General features: G+C 45.9%; 2 protein-coding genes across 14 annotated transcripts in view; one reads left to right on the top strand and one right to left on the bottom strand.

The window, feature by feature from the left end:
• Window positions 1–6314, bottom strand: part of mcu (mitochondrial calcium uniporter) — a 142018-nt gene extending 135704 nt beyond the window's left edge. Inside the window, exon 1 of one of the 2 annotated variants that reach the window (XM_041176282.1) lies at window positions 6073–6314. In XM_041176282.1, the coding sequence (XP_041032216.1) occupies window positions 6073–6186 (114 nt within the window). In that variant the 5' untranslated portion in view covers window positions 6187–6314. The remainder of the gene's footprint in view (window positions 1–6072) is intronic. The other variant, XM_041176284.1, reaches the window with a different exon arrangement.
• A 2331-nt stretch (window positions 6315–8645) lies between these two features.
• micu1 (mitochondrial calcium uptake 1) overlaps window positions 8646–22153 on the top strand; it is a 104238-nt gene continuing 90730 nt past the window's right edge. For 6 of the 12 annotated variants that reach the window (XM_041176426.1, XM_041176424.1, XM_041176415.1 and 3 more), the window contains exon 1: window positions 8661–8778. The gene's annotated coding sequence lies outside the window, so the exon portion shown is untranslated. Of the gene's footprint in view, window positions 8779–9540; window positions 9588–22153 lie in introns of those variants that run through there. The other 6 variants (XM_041176416.1, XM_041176422.1, XM_041176418.1 and 3 more) reach the window with 5 other exon arrangements.

The following is a 22153-nucleotide window of genomic DNA, read 5'->3' as shown; positions in this document are numbered from 1 at the left end:
CTGACAGGCAATTCCCCATCTCCCTGGGACCCTCTGAAAAAGTCTCCAACTCAGAGTTAGAGTCGGAGATTTTGGACAGTTCCAACGTACACAGGAAACATTAGGCAGATTAAAATCTAGGCTAACGCCTGGGTAACTGCACAACAGAGCACCCAAATCACTCTCATTGACTCCCATCCACCTTGACCAACCACCCCCCCCCCGGCCCGATTGGCTCCCAATATCCGACTCCACCCGCCCCTGACCCAACCTGACAGACTCCCGACTCGACTAGTTCCCCACCTTGACCCCCCCCTCAAACCAACCGGACTAGCCCCCCTACCCAGCAACCCCTCCCGACCTGACCCACATGCCACTCTACCCACCAACTATCCTACCTCTCACCCACCCAACCCCTCACACACTTATCTTGGCTCTGTAGCTTTTCACAGCAGCTTTGGAACATTTAAACTCAGAATATGGAAGCTAGTGCCATAAAAGGTGTGGCTTATCTTCCCCTGACGATTCGGCTCTACTATGAACCTCCTCGTCTGCTCCACGTTTCTGGAGAATCCGGGATCAGAAGTCCTGACCAAAAATGCGGAGCTCCGGAGAAAAGTAGCAGTGGACTGGCAATCAGACAGTGGCTGCTGCTCCTCAGATGATTCAGGCTCATAGCTACGTAGTACCTACAACTTTGAAACAAGCCATTCGAACCAACTGGTCCATGTTGCTGTTTATGTTCCATCTGAGCTTTCTCCCACTCTTCATCTCACCCCATCAACGTATCCTTGTAATCCTTTTACCCTCATGTTTATCTAGCTTCCCCTTAAATGCAACAATGCTATCCACTTCTCAGTACTCCCTGTGGTAGCAAGTTCTACACTCTCAGGATAAGGAAGTTTCCCTTGAATTCCCTATTGGATTTATTAATGTCTACCTTATAGTTAGGGACCCCAGTTCTAATATTCACTGCCTAACCTCTATCAAAGGCCTTTGTCATTTTAAAGCTCTCTAACAGGGTTAACCCCCTCTTTCTCCACCTTTCTAGAGAAAAGAGCCCCAGCCCATTCAACCTTTCTGGAGAGGTATAAACTCTCAGCTCTGCCATCCGTCTAATAAAACTTTTCTTTACTTTTCCCAGGGACTTTATATCCGTCAACAGCACAGGTAAATATTATCTTCTGTAATGAAAAGATTGTCATCCTTTAGGCAGAAGTTATGGGGTGGGGAGGGTTCTGCCAAGAAGACATGAATGCTTCCAAGGCACTCATCACACAGAAGAGTTTGAAAATCATTGACGTACACAATAATGTCTGGAATGCATTCAAGTGCAGACTCCATTGAAACTGTGTGGCTCTGATCCACACAAAAAGATAACTTTTTTTAAAAAACATTCATTCATGGGATGTGGGTGTCACTGGCTGGGCCAGCATTTATTGCCCATCCCCAATAGCCCTGGAGAAGGTGCTGGTGAGCTGCAGTCCAAGTGCCATAGGAACACCCACAGTGCTGTCAGGAAGGAAGTTCTAGCACTTTCACTCAACGACATTGAATGAACAAAGATATATTTTCAAGTCAGGACGGTGCGTGACTTGGACAGGGAGTTCTAGATTGTGGTGTTCTCATGTGTCTGCTACATTTGTCCTTCTGGGTGGTAGAGACCACATGTTTGAAATGTGCTGTTGAAGGACCTCTTACCCCAGCAAACAGCCTCTCCCAGGAAGAGGTCAGCTTACAACTCTTTTCCAGGCGTGTTCTTCAATCTTCCTTTTCCTAATGGAAGTTGGTTATCTTCGTGCTGCAACTTCTTTGTGCTTCACCACTTACTAATTATAAAATTGTAATCAAGTCTGAGAAAACAGACAGCATTAGACAGCATCCCTAAAAAGGTGATGAGGAGAGATCTTTCCGATGAAAGATCATCGACTTGAAACGCTAACTTGATTTCTCTCTCCACAGAATCTGCCTGGCCTTGCCGATTTACTTTCATTAGGCTTTATCCAAAATCTCCTCCTCGTCCTTCAGGTACCATGCCAAAACAGGGCATTGGCAACCATGGACCTCCATTGGATTGGCTCATGATTATGTTTGGCAAAATACTGCAGTGGTTTGCCATTGCCTTCTGCAGTATGGTTGACCAGAAAATCTCCCACTCTTTTGCCTGGCATTAGGTGTAGTGGAAGGATCTACAGGCTGATCCAGATCCTAGCTCCAACAAAAAAAACCTTGAACTGAGGCCAAGGAAGATAAAATGGGGCTGAATGGGTTAGCACCCTATTATTTCACTAGCATTGTCATGTAGGACATATTCCGTCAAGGGTGGAGTATACAATGCAAATCAGCATCCATTCCACAATAGTTGACATGTAAATGGGACCCATGGCGACAGTGTATGTCACAATGGACCACACTTCTTAATGCAGCCTAGTAGAACTCAATGCTGCATCCCATCTGTGGCAGAAAACATTCATTTCTTTTATCCGCAAACTCAGTAAATAAATCATTTGATCATTTACAGTATATAATACATCGCAATCTCTAAAGTAACTTAAACAGCTGCTCCCTCCATCCTCTCTCAAGGCATATAAAACCTTGTTCATTATCCTTATAAATATTTCAAACAACATCATTACATGTTTGTAATGCTGTCTCATGATAGTTTGCCTGTCCTACACATTCATTTTACAATGCGTTTATTAATATTTAAGTGAATGTGCATTACTTGAAGCTGTCAGTTACCCTCTTACTCTTCCTCTTACACAATGTCAATATCGTGAATGAAGCCCTTCTGCAAGGCAATCAGAACATGGTAGTACACCCAGGTAGCGTTCTAGGAAAACCACAGGGTTATGACTGCATCCTCTATTTTCCTCCGATTTAGCATGATCCCGAATCATAGTAATCACAATGCTGAACATGAGTAAACACAGGCATTATCTTTTTGCTTGGCTAAATTTCTAGGAACAAGCCATAGTTCCATTGTTTAATCTCCTACATAATCTTAAATCCACAGGCAATATGTTCACAATTTTTTTTAAACCAGCAACGATCAGCAGAAAGCACCCTCCATACTACCCTGTCTTGCTCATAAAATGCTGCAAAACATAGGTGGCAGAAGACATGTATATATTGTTCAGCTCTTTACTGATGCATTTTCCATGCACAGGGAATAACTACAGAAACACTGTGCTGGGATAGTGTTTACAAATCCTTAGTAATGAGGTAACAGGAAAGATTTTTCAAGGAGATACCACATTGAAGAATAGTGGGTGCAACAATATGAACCAGTCAGCTCCTAATTAACATCTAAAATGCATACGGGATCTGGAGTAGTCATCCAGCATGTGACATGGACAGATGCAGGTTGAAGAGCAATGACACACTAAGCTAACTATAACTCATTCACAACTTTGTTCAGGATTCCTTGGATGGGATATAAAATATGTCCACCTGCTACTCATCATAAATACACTCCTAACTTTGTGGTTGCAGTATTGACATTTTGATTCCACCCACAGGAGAGAAAAACACACAAATTTCAATGTTCTTCCCTCACCCAAGGTGTTGACCTGGTGCTGGGGTACAGTTTTACAAGCGGGGGCAACTTCTGCTCTGCGGGGGCATTTTGACAATGCAGCGATTTCAGAGCCAAGCAGGTCCATACAATGTGCGCTTCCAGCAGGCGCGACCAAGGACCCTTGACTGATTTATCCACACCCCCTCCCGAGATCAGGTAACCAAAGGATTGAATCTGGTATTTTTCGGATCAGTGGGACTTCAGAGCCTCACTGGGCAATTGGTCCAACTGTTGCCTAGAAAGTTCAAAGAGGTTACTTGCCCTTTTTGCATCGCGTGTCCCTATACCATCCTCAACCTAGGCAGATGAACAGCTCATCCTTTCTGCTGACATTATCCAAGGGTGGGGGTTTTGTTGTGGGGTGGGGGGGGTGCTGATTGCTGTCCAGCATCAATTGAATCTGAGGATTTGCCTTAAACGGCATTAACTCACACCATTCTAAAGTGGATTGGTAAGTCTCACCATCATTCAGGGGAAGCCCACATTTGCACCCTGCACCATGAGGTCACTAAACATCAGCATTTTATTAACAAACACAAAGCTGAACTACTGCAGCAAAGTCCTGTTGAAGGCTGCACTCTGCACAGACACACACACACAGCTAGTTCACAGCATCCACTTGAGGCAAGGGCTGAACACTAGTTTTGGCTTTCACATCGCAGCCAGCGTGGGGAGAGGGGACTATGCATGGTGACGGCTGGTGTCAAATTCCTGGCTGTAAATTCTGTTGCTAAACAGTGTCAATGCCATTTCCTCTGATATTTCTAAAACAGAACAGCTGCATGTCTTTCAAGTCAAATGTTAGGTGGCTCTGCAGCAGCTCCCCTGTCTCCTTCCTGCCTTATTGCATGCTTCTCTCTCTCTCTCTCTCGCTCTCCAGCTCCCAGCCCAGGGAAGAGCACTCACTTCCCCTCACCCACTTTTTGCTCAGGGTTCCCAGTTGCTCTCTTACTTAAAAAGGGGGCATCAAAGCTTTTAACCCCCATGCACCCCGGGGCCTGCCATGTCCTGGGGCAGGTTGGCAGAGTCAAGGTGCTTCCTGGAGGATGAATCACCCACCAGGGCCAGCCCAAAGGGGAAACTGCCTCTTTGTGAAAAGGGAGCAAATTGACACCTGCAGAGTCACCTTAACACGCCATCCCCCACACAGCTTTTTGTCTGAAAGAGCAGAGGCTGTAGGTCAGTGGAGCAAATCCCCCCTCCTTTCCTGCCCCCCAGGGGATCACTGCTTCTCCCTCCTCTTCACAGAGTGGCCCAGGGTGGGGTGGGAGACAAGACACCTTCCTCCAAGGGCAGTTGGACACCCAAGGTGGAGGACAATCCCCTCTCCCAGGGCGGGTAGACATCCCCATGGTGGTGGTGGTGGTGGTGGTTGGGGTGGAATAAGGACAGGATATCAGGTTGGGGGTTGGTGGGGTCACCTCAAATTAGGGAGACACCCCAGGGTGGGGGAGACAGGATACCCAGCAAGAGTGGTGGGACACCCAGGAGGAAGGCGGGGGTGGGGGGGTGGGGGAGGGAGAGAAAGATTCCCCCTCCCCCACACCCTGCGAAGGGGGTGAGGAGAAGAACAGGATAAAACCTGCAAAGTGGGGGATCACCCCAGGTTGAAGGGATCTCAAAAGGTGGGGGGGGGGGGGAGGAGAGTGCTGAAGAGACAACACTAGTGGAGGATAAGACACCCCCATGAAGGGGAGGGGAGGTCTAGGTTAGGATAACTTCCCCACCAGGGTGGGGGTCACCTCAGGTTGGGCAGATGCTCCCAAGAGTGATGGGACACCCCCAGGTGGAGGATATCCCATTCCCAGTGTAAGGGGGAAATAGGATTCCCCCCAAAAAGGGCTGGGCCAGCTTGGATTGGAAGAGTCACCTTGGGGGGGGGGGGGTGGGCAGTGAGTGGAGGGGGTGGGGGAGGCATTGAGTGTGGGGGGGGGCAGTGAGTGTGGAGGGTGGGGGGGGGCAGTGAGTGTGGGGGGTGGGGGGGGCAGTGAGTGGGGGGGGGTGGGGGGTAGTGAGTGGGGGGTGTAGTGAGTGGGGGGTGTAGTGAGTGGGGGGGTGTAGTGAGTGGGGGGTGTAGTGAGTGGGGGGGGTAGTGAGTGGGGGGGGTAGTGAGTGGGGGGGGTAGTGAGTGGGGGGGGGTAGTGAGTGGGGGGGGTAGTGAGTGGGGGGGGGTAGTGAGTGGGGGGGGTAGTGAGTGGGGGGGGTAGTGAGTGGGGGGGGTAGTGAGTGGGGGGGGTTTGTGATGGGGGGGGGTTTGTGATGGGGGGGGGTTTGTGATGGGGGGGGGTTTGTGATGGGGGGGGGTTTGTGATGGGGGGGGGGTTTGTGATGGGGGGGGGGTTTGTGATGGGGGGGGTTTGTGATGGGGGGGGGGGGTTTGTGATGGGGGGGGTTTGTGATGGGGGGGGGGGTGTGGACACCCTAATCCAGGAAGCTGCCTCTTGCCAGCGCCCCTCCCTCCCTCCCCCCCCCTCACCCCCCCCCTCACCTCACTCTCTCTCTCACTCACTCACCGTCCGCTGGTGTTGCCGCTGTCTGCTGATGCCCAGCCCGCCGAAGCCGGTGCCGGCCCCAGTCCGGGTGCTGCCGAGGGCGGCGGAGAGCAGCGCCCTTGCCGCAGTCGCCATCGCCGAGAGAGTGGAGCCAACGAGAGCCCGGGGTCCGTGTCCCTGTCGCTCCGCAGCGGCGGCGGTGGAGGGGCCGGGAGTTGGGGAAGGGAGAGGGAGGGAGACTGGAAGGGAGGGAGGAGTGTGTGGGGGGTGGGGGGGGGAAGGGGTGGGGGGGGTGTGGTAAGGGGGGGGGGGGCGTGGGGGGTGTTAGGGGGCGGGGCCTCGTGGGAGGGGGGGCGGGGCCCACGCCCCTCCCCATCAATCACAGACACGCACCAATCACAATGCAGCTCCCCCCCCCCCCCCCCCTTGCGCGGCGGGAATCCCGCCTGTCGTTCAATAGCTTCACCAATCAGAAATGGAGGTTGCGCTTTGATACATGCGGGGGCGTGGTCATAACCTGTCCATCACTAAAAAGGCAGCATTGATTGGCTCAGTGTAGCCACACACTCACCAATCAAAGTCAGTCATGAAACAAAAAAGTAGCCTCATGTAAACTGCTGATGGTTGGTTCACTTTTTCCTATTTAATTTTTTAAACTGTAACAATGGGTTTGTTCCTTCCGCAAAACCTGATTCAAACACCCACTAAACACAAGAAATAAGAGCAGGCAGGTGATTTCTGTCCTCTGTCCCTACAGAAGCCCTTGAATTTCAAATAAACAGACTGGTTTCGAAGTAAATAAGCGTCACGCGTTTACAAATATTAATTTGTAATAATAATTTGTACACATAGCAACTTGTTGGAGTTAGGGTCTTGCATGTTTCACCTTTTAATAACATCCAACACTACAACAAGCTTGAAATAACTAACGAAACAGGACCTGAAACAGCAGTTCCTCTCGCCCTCAGAGGCTGCCAGATCTGCTGAGAATTTCCAGCATTTTCCGTTTCTATGACATTATATTATACTATATTACATATAAAGAATAGTCCGGCGTGGCAGAGACTATTGGAAAGTTGTCATTTGATTAAACATTGTACACACGTCCGGTATTCAAGTAAAGCTTTCAGTTTTATCCATTGGTGTTAATTCTAACGAGATTTCCCCTCCCCCCCCCATCTTAAGAAGCTTTTAATTCCTTGGACCCCCTCTTCACATGTGCCTCTTCCTCTATTTGTCTATTCATGACTTATCCCTGTATGTTCATTACAAATTTTACACGAATGCTGTAGATGAAGTGGATGCTGGATATTCACAATTACTGCTTTTATCTCATTTGTAAGAACGTCTTTTTTGTCTCGCCAATTGTGTTCCACCCCAAGGCTTGATTTTCTGCTGGGGCACAGTTCTATGAACGTCAATCACCTTCTCGCTAAGTCTCCATAGTTATTCACCTAATGTAGTCTTTGTTGGACATTTGTAACAAGCTGGCTTCTAATAATAGTGATTGAACTTCATAAGTACTGTAATTAATCAGTTATGAAGCACTCTGAAAGTGATAAAACACTATGTACTGTAATTACAAAGAGAGAAATTGCTGACCAAGGGTCTACGCCAATTACCTGACCTGTTCTCACCACTTGTATGTGTATATGATGTGTATTTCTTGCAGTTTCTGTTTTTATTTTGGATTTTGACATCTTCAGTGTTTTGCCCTTTATCAACATCAATCCAAGTTAGTTCTGTCGAAGGGTCATGAGGACTCGAAACGTCAACTCTTTTCTTCTCCGCCGATGCTGCCAGACCTGCTGAGTTTTTCCAGGTAATTCTGTTTTTGTAATCCAAGTTAGTTGTTCAGTCTCCCCATCAGAATATCTATTTAAAATTTCTTGAAATTTCTTAAATTCCAGGGGTTTTTCCTTCTTACGTTTCCCTCTTTGAGCCCTGTCCACTTTTGCTAACTGCTTTCTGAATTTACCACATCATTTAGTATTGTGTATCTCTCCACAAGGGCCTCTCTGGGTCATCTCTTTTTAAAGTTGTAAAGTCTAAGTTTATCCTCTCTTTCCCCTACCCTATCATCAGTAAAGCATCCCGTAATGAAGCTCCAGAACTGTACTGCACCAATAATTTAACACAATGTTTAAATGTTTCTTGAGATCATCTCTCCCAAACAAGAGAATCACACTAGTAAAATCAATGAATCCAGGGAGAATAGTGAACAGCCATTTTATAATGTACTTGCAAAATTAAGAAAATGAATATAACGATTGTAGATTTTAACACAAAATCAAAATACTGCAAATTCTGGAAATCAGAGATAAAAACAGAAAGTGCTGGACGTGTTCAAAAGATGAGGCAGCATCTGCAGAGAGAGAAACAGAGTTAACGTTTCAGGTCTGTGATCTTTCAGCAGAACAAGGAAAAGTTAGAGATGTAAAGGATATTGTCAATATTTCAGGTCTGCCCATGACCTTGCATCCGGACTAAATTTTATGGCTTCAAGGGTACACTTGTGTGAAGCGGTCCGCCTGCTTCCCCCTCCCCACCTGCTTCCTGGTATCAGTGCGCGGCGTGGGAGAGGGGGGGGGGGGGCCTATGCCAGATTTGACGTGATGACGCGCGGTGTAGGGCGTCGCGTACGCTGTTTCGGCCGGAACGTCGCTGAGGGAAAGTCGGGACCTCGGTGGCTGAGAGGGAACGGGAACTGCTCCTGCTGAGTACGTGGTAAGGAAAGGCAGCGCTGTCCTTGTCGGGCTGACGCTGCTCCCGAGGCCGTGTTTGTGTTAGGACGGAGTCCGAGGCATCGGGCGGCTGGAGATCCCGGAGCCAGTTGGCAGGACAACCGTCAATCAACGCGTGGGGGGCGGAGTTGCCTTCCGTTAGCGCGAGGGGGCGGGGTCTGCTGTCCATCAGCGTGAGGGGGCGGGATCTGCTGTCTTATCAGCGCAAGGAGGGGTGGGGGCTGTAGCCCGTCAGCGCGAGGAGGGGGCGGGGACTGCTGCCCGTCAGCGCGAGGAGGGGGCGGGGACTGCAGCCCGTCAGCGCGAGGAGGGGGCGGGGACTGATGCCTGTCAGCGGGAGGAGGGGGCGGGGACTGATGCCCGTCAGGGCGAGGAGGGGGCGGGGACTGATGCCCGTCAGCGCGAGGAGGGAGCGGGGACTGCAGCCCGTCAGCACGAGGAGGGGGCGGAGACTGCAGCCCGTCAGCGCGAGGAGGGGGCGGGGACTGCAGCCCGTCAGCGCGAGGAGGGGGCGGGGACTGCAGCCCGTCAGCGCGAGGAGGGGGCGGGGACTGCAGCTCGTCAGCGCGAGGAGGGGGCGGGGACTGCAGCCCGTCAGCGCGAGGAGGGGGCGGGGACTGCAGCCCGTCAGCGCGAGGAGGGGGCGGGGACTGCAGCCCGTCAGCGCGAGGAGGGGGCGGGGACTGCAGCCCGTCAGCGCGAGGAGGGGGCGGGGACTGCAGCCCGTCAGCGCGAGGAGGGGGCGGGGCCTCAGGTGTATCCACTTTGTACCCAAACATCTAAACCTGCAAGGTAACACCATACAACATCGTCCAACAAACTTTAAATACTTAAAAATGCAGCTATATAATTCCAGTTAAGTTAAATACAAAAGCAAAATACTGCGGATCCCTTAAATTGCAGAAAATAATCGTGTTTCTGAAGTTTTCCGTCTTGCTCTAATCAGGACAAATGGAAGAATGTTCGATTTCAAACAATCTCAACAATTTATACAATAGGAGAAAAGGCAAATTTGACAAGCCGACCTCTGCTTGGTAGAGTGTTCGTGTGGTGAGATCAATGGGGGACTATAGGCTCACCAAGCTCCCGGCTAATTTAAAAAAAAACGCAAATCTTGAACATTTTTTTTGTTTGAAGAAATTGGGTCCCTGCATACGAATGTGTGTCGCTTCTAGCAAGTGTAACTGAGCCACATTACAAGTTCGACCTTAAATTGGCTAAATGCTAGTGATTGTTTGAAATTTGACATAATTGCTTCCTGATGCGTGCAAGACTGAAAACTTCAGCAACTTCAGCAGTATTCAAGTTCTGTACCACCAAATAACTGCTGCTGGAAATCTGAAATAATACAAAAATGACCTTTCATCAGAACTTTTAAAGGATTCATAAGCCACAGGTATTTAGAGCAAACTTTGTAGGGTTCATAAATCGTAAAAAAAGAGAGCCAGAATGGCAATGGCAAGGAATGCATCCTTCAAACATAAAGAATTGTTCAGCAAAGGAATGAGTAGAGACCTTCAAAGTAGCATCAAAACTGTAATTTGGGATAAATAAAAATGGAAAATGCTGGAAATATACAGCAGGTCTGGCAGTATCCAACAGATGTATTTCTCTCTCTGTTGATGCTGCTGAGTATTACCTGCATTTTCTGTTTTTATTTCAGATTTCCACCATCTGTTGTATTTTGCTTCTGTGATTTGGAGTGTCTTGTTATGCAGAACTAAAATGTGGACCTTGAGAAAATCGGACATCCATAGACCAGATAGTTGTGAAATGTGGTTCTGGGGAAGGATGGAGTGGGTCAGTTGGAGAGAACACAAGAGCAATGAAGAAGTTCTTGGGAAGGTTGCAGAGGAAAGATTGTGAGTGAATATCATCAAGAAAAGACACCATGTTTGGATTGGCCATATTCTAAGGCATGAGAACTTGCTGAGGGGGGTGATTAAAGGAAGACTAGAGGGATGTAGATCAAGAGGGAGAAAGGGAATGATGATATTAGACAACTTGAAATTGAAAATGGAAGGCTTCTACAAGCGGCTGAAGAGGAAAGCGCAAGGCTGTGAGGGTACAGAAATGATCAGCCCTTAAAATATTCCCACTTATGACTGTTGATTGGGATGGACCTATTTCCTTAGCTTGGAGAGGTCAGTAACCAAGGATTTGAAGCAATAGATTTGAAAGAATTGGCAGAAGGACTAGAAAAATGCTTTCATCCAGAGGAGGCTGGGGGAGCTGGAACTCACTGCTTCAAAGGGTGACAGATGCAGAAATCCTCATTTCACTTGAAGTGGTATCACCTGCAGGGCTGCGGACCAATGCTAGAAAGTGAGATTAGCCTGAATAACCTTTTCAGCTGGCACAAACACCGTAGGCTGAATGGCCTTCTCCTTTATTTATGGAGCAAACTTTAAAGGATTCAATATAAAACCATTGAGTGTGTGTACAGTATAAATTTAGCAGGATGGTGAACCATAACCCTGAGAATCGACTTAATATATATGGACTACTTCACGAGTATCGAAAGCTCAGAGGAAATGCAATAGTGAGTTTTGCAAGGATGAAGCGTTCTGTGAACACAGGAATAATATTTCCACTGGCTAGGGTTTATCAATTTAAAATTACCCCTAAGAATGAATGTGAGAGAATCGGGGAAAAAACTTTTGTCAGAGGGTTGTTGGACCTTGGAATGCTTTGTCATGAGGACTGGTAGAGGCAGAGGAATATGAATAAAATTTTGAAGTGGTTTTTCTCCACAGAGTGAGAAAAAGTGAAAAATCTAGGATGATGGGGGAGTGGAACACAGTGGGATTAGTTTTGAATTACTTTAGCGAATAGCTGGTACTGCCAAGATGGGCAGAATGGCTACCTTCTGTGCAGTAAACCTCTATGGTTCTGTACAGTGGAGACGTTTCTAATCTTAGGATTAATGAATGTGGTGGTGGTGTGTTACAGTTCACTTGGAGACCCAGTTGCTGTGGCAACATGTACTTTTACATGCATGTTGTAATCTGGAGCTAGTGATGGAGAGGCTTCAAAGTTCTTTCCATCACATGGCTGACCAGGAATCCCTCTCTTACCGAATGCCAATGGCATGTGTTGGAAGGATTTTCAGGTTGATACTCAACCTCTTTGGCCATGTTAGGGACACACCTTCCTCAGTCATCAAGTCCTGGGTGGGATTCGAACCCAAAACTTTTGGCTCAGAGGCAGGAACGCTACCCACTGCACCACAAGACCTCACAATACTAAAAAAAAACAGAATTACCTGGAAAAACTCAGCAGGTCTGGCAGCATCGGCGGAGAAGAAAAGAGTTGATGTTTCGAGTTCTCATGACCCTTCAACAGAACTAGGTGAATCCCAGGAAGGGGTGAAATATAAGCTGGTTTAAGATGGGGGTGGGGGGGGAGAGAAGTGGAGGGGGGTGGTGTGGTTGTAGGCAAAAGCAGTGATAGAAGCAGATCATCAAAAGATGTCACAGACAACAGAACAAAAGAACACATGAGTGTCAAAGTTGGGGATATTATCTAAACAAATGTGCTAATTAAGAATGGATGGTAGGGCACTCGAGGTATAGCTCTAGTGGAGGTGGGGGGAGCATAAAAGATTTAAAAATATTTAAAAATAATGGAAATAGGTAGGAAAAAAAATCTATATAATTTATTGGAAAAAAACAAAAGGACGGGGGAAGAAACAGAAAGGGGGTGGGGATGGAGGAGGGAGGTCAAGACCTAAAGTTGTTGAATTCAATATTCAGTCCAGAAGGCTGTAAAGTGCCTAGTCGGAAGATGAGGTGTTGTTCCTCCAGTTTGCGTTGGGCTTCACTGGAACAAGGCAGCAAGCCAAGGACAGACATGTGGGCAAGAGAGCAGGGTGGAGTGTTGAAATGGCAAGCGACAGGGAGGTTTGGGTCATTCTTGCGGACAGACCGCAGGTGTTCTGCAAAGCGGTCGCCCAGTTTACGTTTGGCCTCTCCAATGTAGAGGAGACCGCATTGGGAGCAACGAATGCAGTAGACTAAGTTGGGGGAAATGCAAGTGAAATGTTGCTTCACTTGAAAGGAGTGTTTGGGCCCTTGGACGGTGAGGAGAGAGGAAGTGAAGGGGCAGGTGTTACATCTTTTGCGTGGGCATGGGGTGGTGCCATAGGTGGGGGTTGGGGAGTAGGGGGTGATGGAGGAGTGGACGAGGGTGTCCCGGAGGGAATGATCCCTACGGAATGCCGACGGGGGGGGTGAAGGGAAGATGTGTTTGGTAGTGGCATCATGCTGGAGTTGGCGGAAATGGTGGAGGATGATCCTTTGAATGCGGAGGCTGGTGGGGTGATAAGTGAGGACAAGGGGGACAAGTGAGGACAAGCTGACACGATCAGTCTACCGGGACAGTTCTGTTTGTGGATTTTGGGTAGGAGGTAAAAGCGGGCCGTCCGAGGTTGGGCGACTATCAGGTTGGAAGCTGTGGGAGGAAGATCTCCAGAGGAGATGAGGTCAGTGACAGTCCTGGAAACAATGGCTTGATGTTCAGAGGTGGGGGTCATGGTCCAGGGAGAGGTAGGAGGAAGTGTCTGTGAGTTGACGCTCAGCCTCCACGAGGTAGAGGTCAGTGTGCCAGACAACAACAGCACCACCCTTGTCAGCGGGTTTGATGACGATGTCAGGGTTGGACCTGAGAGAATGGAGTGCAGTAAGTTCAGCGAGAGAGAGATTAGAATGGGTGAGAGGAGCAGAGAAATTGAGACGACTAATGTCGCGCCAACAATTCTCAATGAAAAGATCAAGAGAAGGTAAGAATCCAGAGGGAGGGGTCCATGTGGAGGTAGACCGATCGTGTCAGCTTGCTCCTGCCCCACAGAACTCATTTCTCGTTATCTTGACTCCTTTCTCTCTCCCCTTGTCCAGTCCCTTCCCACCTACATCCATGATTCCTCTGACACCTTACGTCACATCAACAATTTCCAGTTCCCTGGCCCCAACCGCTACCTCTTCACCATGGACGTCCAATCCCTCTACACCTCCATCCCCCACCAGGATGGTCTGAGGGCCCTTAGCTTCTTCCTCGAACAGAGGCCCGAACAATCCCCATCCACCACTACTCTCCTCCGTCTGGCTGAACTTGTTCTCACACTGAACAATTTCTCCTTCAACTCCTCTCACTTCCTCCAAATAAAAGGTGTGGCTATGGGTACCCGCATGGGCCCCAGCTATGCCTGTCTCTTTATGGGGTATGTGGAACATTCCTTGTTCCGGTCCTACTCCGGCCCCCTTCCACAACTCTTTCTCAAGTACATCGATGATTACTTCGGTGCTGCTTCATGCTCTCGTCGGGACTTGGAAAAATTTATTAATTTTATTTCCAATCTCCACCCCTCCATCATTTTCACGTGGTCCATCTCTGACACTTCCCTTCCCTTCCTTGACCTCTCTGTCTCAATCTCTGGTGATAGACTGTCCACCAATATCCATTACAAGCCTACTGACTCCCACAGCTACCGTGACTACAGCTCCTCACACCCCGCTTCCTGTAAGGACTCCATCCCATTCTCTCAGTTCCTTCGCCTCCATCGCATCTGTTCCGATGATGCTACCTTCAAAAACAGTTCCTCTGACATGTCCTCCTTCTTCCTTAACCGAGGTTTTCCACCCACGGTCGTTGACAGGGCCCTCAACCGTGTCCGGCCCATCTCCCGCGCATCCGCCCTCACGCCTTCTCCTCCCTCCCAGAAACATGATAGGGTCCCCCTTGTCCTCACTTATCACCCCACCAGCCTCCGCATTCAAAGGATCATCCTCCGCCATTTCCGCCAACTCCAGCATGATGCCACTACCAAACACATCTTCCCTTCACCCCCACTGTCGGCATTCTGTAGGGATCGTTCCCTCCAGGACACCCTGGTCCACTCCTCCATCACCCCCTACTCCCCAACACCCACCTGTGGCGACCGCTTTGCAGAACACCTGCGGTCTGTCCGCAAGAATGACCCAAACCTCCCTGTCGCTTGCCATTTCAATACTCCACCCTGCTCTCTTGCCCACATGTCTGTCCTTGGCTTGCTGCCTTGTTCCAGTGATGCCCAACGCAAACTGGAGGAACAACACCTCATCTTCCGACTAGGCACTTTACAGCCTTCCGGACTGAATATTGAATTCAACAACTTTAGGTCTTGACCTCCCTCCTCCATCCCCACCCCCTTTCTGTTTCTTCCTCCTTCCTTTTGTTTTTTTCCAATAAATTACATAGATTTTTCTTTTTCCTACCTATTTCCATTATTTTTAAATATTTTTAAATCTTTTATGCTCCCCCCACCCCCACTAGAGCTATACCTCGAGTGCCCTGTCATCCATTCTTAATTAGCACATTCGTTTAGATAATATCACCAACTTTGACACTTCTGTGTTCTTTTGTTCTGTTGTCTGTGACATCTTTTGATGATCTGCTTCTATCACTGCTTTTGCCTACAACCACACCACCCTCTTCCACTTCTTCCCCCCCCCAACCCCCATCTTAAACCAGCTTATATTTCACCCCTTCCTGGGATTCACCTAGTTCTGTTGAAGGGTCATGAGGACTCGAAACTTCAACTCTTTTCTTCTCCGCCGATGCTGCCAGACCTGCTGAGTTTTTCCAGGTAATTCTGTTTTTGTTTTGGATTTCCAGCATCCGCAGTTTTTTGTTTTTATCTCACAATACTAAATGTAGATGTTTACAAATCAAGAGCTGTGGATAAATTTATAGAACAAGGTTTGACCTGCTGAGTGAGCTTGATAAATTGTAAATCACTGTAACAGCTTCATCTTAATATTTTAAAATACTGCAGTCATCTTTCTTGTACATTGCCTGCTGAGCACCAGGAAGTACTTCTCTTTGGGTAAGCTAATGATTGGGATGACTGAACAGGAAGAGAATTGTGAATCCCTTACAATCATTGAGGGAAAATGGCTCAAAAATTAGAATTAAGATTACTCATTAGAGGAATTATGTCATAGTGGGGTGATGAACTGAGTGGATGTCTCTGGGCTCAGACCTGGCTTCTGAAGCTTACTACAAAGTTGAATTCAGATGGGAACCAAACTGGGAGAGGCAGTGTAAATGGGTGGGGCAGCTCAAACAGTAAAATGACTTGGAGAGGATATGCAAGTGGCAGAACCACGACAGATAAAACTTTCCACAAATAAATGTTGGAAGGAAAGTAGACATGTACTCTGTGGAATGGTATTGAAATAGCCAAGGATAAAGCTGTAAGAGACCCATGAGTTTTAGCTGAGTGAATGCTACACAAATCCAACCAATCAATGCAGGACAGCAATTAACAATGTCAAAGAATGTTAAGCGACTGAACAAAACAGTAGAGTATTCAAGTCAGAAGAGATAAAGATCAAATGTTTCTGTTTTGCAGTAAGACCGCATCTTGACTACTGCAGTGAGCCTGCTCACTCAGAAAAAAGAGGTATTGAAATATTTGAGGCAATGCAGAGAGAAAAAAAACCCTGAGGCTAATCTCCAGTTTTGGGGTTTGATCGATGAGAAAAGACCAGAGAAACTTACTTTTCAGCAAGGAAATTAAATGTCTGAGAGGTGATTTCTTGGAGGTATGCAAGATTTAGGGGAGTTAAATATTAACATGGACTATTAATTTTAATTGAACTGTGGAAGTAGAACTAGTGGATACAACTTTGAACTAGAGGAGGTAATTTTACTTTCATGCAAAGAATAATCAATGTGAAATAAACTTCCCCATGGAGAAATGTAGGGAAAATAGGTGGAATAGTTTAAGAAGAAATTGGCTGTTAGAATGCAGGGAAACTGTTAGAATCTCCCAGGATGTATTAATCAAAGAGGTTGAGTGGCTGTCCTCTCCATTCATAATTTCTTATGGTCATTAGAGCAAATGGTTTTGTATCATTTTTTGTTCTACGAGTGGCAAATGAGTGCAGTTTGGAACTGAGTGTATACCTGGGAGTAAAGTGTTAATCTTATTCTTGAAAAATCTAGTTTTGTCTGTAGTTAGTAGTAACTGGAAAGTACTGTGTAAGTAGAGTAAGTTTTATTCTTTCTTCCAGCTTTGGGGAGGGTAAACACACTCTACTGGTGAGCTAAGTAGTTAATTAGCTAACTGGTTGAATCTGGTTTCTGTAGCTGTAGTTCAGTTTACTTTGATTTCAGGATTTGCAGCTTTGCAAACAAGTGCAGTTTGGAACTGAGTGTCTACCTGGGACAAAAACAGAATTACCTGGAAAAACTCAGCAGGTCTGGCAGCATCGGCGGAGAAGAAAAGAGTCGACGTTTCGAGTCCTCATGACCCTTCGACAGAACTTGAGTTCGAGTCCAGGAAAGAGCTGAAATATAAAATATATTTCAGCTCTTTCCTGGACTCGAACTCAAGTTCTGTCGAAGGGTCATGAGGACTCGAAACGTCAACTCTTTTCTTCTCCGCCGATGCTGCCAGACCTGCTGAGTTTTTCCAGGTAATTCTGTTTTTGTTTTGGATTTCCAGCATCCGCAGTTTTTTTGTTTTTATCTCTGTGTCTACCTGGGAGTTTGGTGAGTGGAGGAGTTTGGTGAGGAGGGGAAGAAGGTGTTCCTTTTCTTTTGCTTTTTCTAATTTTTTCACCCTGTAGGAATTGGTTCTTGCTGTGCTAAAGGGAAAGGAGCTAGCTTTTTGGTGAGTACCTGGTAAGTAGTTAATGCCTATTCTACTCCTAAGTTTTAACATAGTAGAGGAACTGATGGTAAGATTAATAGAATATATAAAAAAGGAAAATAAGTAATTGAATAATATAATTAAGTAATTGAAACACATTAAGGATGGCAGGACAGCTGATGTGTCATGGCTGCAGCATGTGGGAGCTCCTGGATGTCAGTGTGATCCAGGGCAAATACACCTGGAGTAAGTGTTCGAGGAGCTTTAACTCAGAGTCATTTAGCTGGAGTCTGAGCTGCAGACATTGCAAAACATCAGGGAGGGGGATGCTTTGTACAAGAAGGTGGTCACACCCCTGAGGATAGGGTGTTCAGAATTGGTCAGTGGTCAGGGACAGGAAAGTGTGACTGCGAGTGAGGCAGGTAAGGGGACCCAGAGTGTAGGAACCTCGGCTTTTGCAGTTGTCCAATAGATTTGAGGTTCTCTCCGCATGTTTGGGTGAGACTGGTGGCTGAAGAGGGATGAGCTAACTGAGCATGTGCCGTGGTACAGGAAGCCATTCAAGTGGAGGGAGCAAAAAGAAAGGTGTTTATGGTAGGGAACAGTATAGTGAGGAGGATTGAGACTTGTTCTCTGCAGCAAAGAGCGATAGTCCAGATGGCTGTGTTGCTTACCCAGTGCCAGGGTTTGGGATATCTGCTCAAACTGCAGAAGAACTTTCAGTGGGTGGGGAAGGATCCAGTCATCGTGGTCCATGTAGGTACCAACATCATAGGTGGAATTAGAAAAGAGGTTTTGCATAGAGTGTATGAAGAGCTAGACACTAAATTAAAAAGCAGGACCTCAAAGGTAATAATCTCTGGATTATTACATGAGCCGTGTGCAAATTGGCATAGGGTACAATTAAATAAGAGAGATGAATGCATAGCTCAAAGACTGATGTGGGAGAAGTGGGTTCCAGGGTTTTTGGGTCACTGGCCCCAGCACTGGGGAAAGTGGGGACTGTACTGTTGGGATGGTCTATACCATGGTCTGAACCATGCTGGGGCCGGTGTTTTAGCGAGCCACATCACTAGGGAAGTAGAGAGGATTTGAAACTAAATAGTGGGGGCAAGGGATCAAGTTTAGGAAGATGTGGTAAATTGAAGAGTGGAGACAAAGCAAGAAAGAAATATATTAATGTGGGAAATAATAAAGAGACCAGGACAGGAAGTGGCGGAGAGTACAAATCTAAGAATAAATCAGCAGATAAGGTTAAAGGTTACAAAAATAATAAAAGGACAAACCTGTATACACTTGGCATTTGAAACAAAACAGATGAACTGATAGTGGAAATAGAAATAAATATGATCTGATAGCCATTACAGAGACATGGCTTCAGAATGGCCCAAATTGAGACCTGAATTCTGAAGGGTACATTACATTTAGGAAGGACAGGGAGCTAGGAAAAGGTGGAGAGGTGTTTTGTTAATTAGTGATGATATTAACACAACAGAGAGGGTTGACCTAAGTTCAGGAAACCTGGATGTAAAAGCGGTTTGGGTAGAGATGAGAAATGATAAAGGCAAGAAGTCACTTGTGGGAGTGGTGTACAGGCCCCCTAACAGTAACGATATAGTAGGACAGGCTATAAAGGAAGAAATAATGGGAGCTTGTCAGAAAGGTATGGTGATAATCATGGGGAACTTTAATCTACATGTAGACTGAAAATATCAGATGGGCAAAGGTAGTCTAGATGAGGAACTCATAGAACGTTTATTTGGGGTAGTTTCTTAGAACAACATATTCTGGCACCAACCAGAGTGCAGGCTATACTAGACTTGGTATTGTGCAATGAGATAGGATTAATGACCTCATAGTGAAGGCTTCCCTAGGTAGCAGCGATTATAATATGATTGAATTTTACATTCAGTTTGAAGGAGAGAAATGTGGGTTTAAGACTAGTATTTTAAACTTAAATAAGGTCAATTATGAGGGCGTGAAAGCAAAGGTAGCCAAAATGAACTGGCAAATTAGGTTAATAGATAGGTCAATAATGGCAGACATTTAAGAGGATATTTCGGAATACTCAGAATAGATACATTCCAACGAGAAAGAAAAATGTTAGGGTTAATTAAAAAGTTAATGATAGTATCAGACTTAGAGAAAAAGCATATCATTGCGCAAAGGTGGGTGACAGGTCAGAAGATTGAACAGAATATAAAAAACAGCAAAGAACAACTAAAAAATTGATCAGGAAGGAAAAATTAGAGCATGAGAGTAAGCTAATTAGAAACATAAAGACAGATTGTAAGCGCTTCTATAGATATTTAAAAAAGAAAAAAGTTAACAAAGTGAGTTTTGGTCCTATAGAAAGTGAGTCTGGGGAATTAATAATCAAAAATAAGGAGATGGCAGATGAATTGTACAGGCATTTTGCATCAGTCTTCACTATAAAGGACACAAATAAAATCTCAGAAATAGCTGTAAATGAATTGGAATGGAGCGAGTAATTCAAGAAAATTACAATCATCAGGGAAGCGATACTCAGCAAGTTGTTGGAGGTGTGGGTGAAAAGTCCCCAGGTCCTGATGGGCTTCACCCTAGGGTCTTAACAGAAATAGCTAGTGAGATCGTTGATGCATTGGTTTTAATTTTCCAAAATTCCCTAGATTCGGGGAAGGTCCCATTAGATTTGAAAATAGCAAATGTAACTCCTTATTCAAAAAGGGAAGGAGACAGAAAGCAGGAAATTAAAGGCCAGTTAGGTTAACTTCTGTCATAAGGAAAATGTTAGCTATTATTAAAGATGTTATGGCAGGGCCCTTGGAAAAATTCAAGGCAATCGTGGTGTCAGCAGTTTTGTGAAAGGGAAATCATGTTACGAACATATGAACAAGGAGCAGGAGTAGGCCATTCTGCCCCTTTAGCCTACCCCACCATTTAATAAGATCATGGCTGATCTGATAGTAACCTGAAATCTGCATCCCACCTACGCCCGATGTCCTATCACCAATTTATTGGAGTTCTTTGAAGAAGTAACATGTGCCGTGGATAAAGGGGAACCAGTGGATGTGCTGTACTTAGATTTCCAGAAGGCATTTGATAAGGTGCCACATCAAAGGTTATTGCGAAAAATAAAAGCTCATGGTGTAGGGGGTAACATATTAGCATGGATAGAAGATTGGCTAGCTAACAGGAAACAGAGGGTAGACAGAAATGGGTCTTTTTCTGATTGGCAAGATGTAACGACTGATGTGTCACAGGGTTCAGTGCTGCGGCCTGGACTTTTTACAATTTATATAAATGACTTGGATTAAGGGACCGAAGGTATGGTTGCTAAATTTGCTGATGAATCAATAAATAGGTAGGAAAGTAAGTTGTGAAGAGGACACAAGGAGGCCACAAGGGGATGTAGATAGGTTGAGTGAGTGGGTAAAGACCTGGCTGGAAAAGTAAAGAAGAAGCATATAATCCAAATGGTGAGAAATGCAGAGGGATCGAGGTGTCCTAATGCATGAATTGCAAAGGGCTAGTGTGCAGGTACAGAGAAATTGAAATCAAAAGTGGGGATGTTATGTTTCAGTTATCCAGGACACTGGTGAGACCACATCTGGAGTATTGGGTACAGTATTGGTCTCCTTGTTTAAGGGTGGATGTAAATGCATTGGAAGCAGTTCAGAGAAAGTTTAATAGACTAATACGTGGAATGGATGGATTGTCTTATGAGTAATGGGCTGAGTGGCCTACTCTTGCTCCTAATCCTATGTTCGTCTTTCAAACAAACTTCTACAGTTATGTTAATGGAGTGCTATTTACAATACATTTGCATCTCGAGTTCTGGAGGCAGTTTCTGCATAGATTTTAGCGTGGACAAATTACTTGCCTTGCTGATGTACTTTAACTATCAACTCTGTCCAAATCACACTATCATTTATTTGCAAATGCGTGGTATTTTGGGTTTCTGGACTCTTTGGTTGGCTGATCACTTTGGATAATGGTATTTGGATGGATGGTGAATCATGAAAGTAATTACAGTGATTATGTATTATCATTTTCATGTACTTAATCCAATTTGGGTTGGTATTGTCTCGCATTTTTAATTTGAGGAAAAAAATGGTTTTGGTGTTTGTTTTTTAATAGGCACCATTAAAAAAAGAACAAAAATATTATAAAGTTGGACAATTTGTCCAGAAAACTGAGAAGCCCTGCAATATCGGCACAATGCAACTAGGCACCACCAGTATATCTACTAAATGTTCTATGATGCTTAAAAGTTGTGTTGACTAAGTTGTTTCTGCACCAGTTGATTTGGCTGTCTCAGTCTAGCAATGGATGACAGTCAGATGGACATACATAGGTGAAATCCCAGAAATGTAATTGGGCCTTTTTTGCCTTCGAAATGGGTTACTGAGAGAAAACCCAACCCAATACAAGATATTAAGTAAAATAGAAAATGTAAATCTGGATCATTGTTTTGCTAAACTGTCTCCAGGACAATGGAATGTTGTTATAAACTGGAGAAAGCCAATTCTAGACTGATGCCAGGAAACATTTTACCACACTGCTAGGTAGGGTGGTGAAGGATAAAATTGTAAAATTATTTAAGGGACTTTTAGAAGCTGAAGTTGCTATTATGTTCTCATTAGTATTTTCTGTACCTCCGTAAGGTACCATCTCATTTACCTCCTTTCAAAGCTACAAGAGGATTATGTAAAGGAAAGATCATTTTTTCCCCCTAATA

Source organism: Carcharodon carcharias, chromosome 28 (genome assembly GCF_017639515.1).
Source record: "Carcharodon carcharias isolate sCarCar2 chromosome 28, sCarCar2.pri, whole genome shotgun sequence".
NCBI classification, from domain to species: Eukaryota; Metazoa; Chordata; class Chondrichthyes; order Lamniformes; family Lamnidae; genus Carcharodon; species Carcharodon carcharias.
This window is presented reverse-complemented; position numbering and strand designations above follow the sequence as displayed.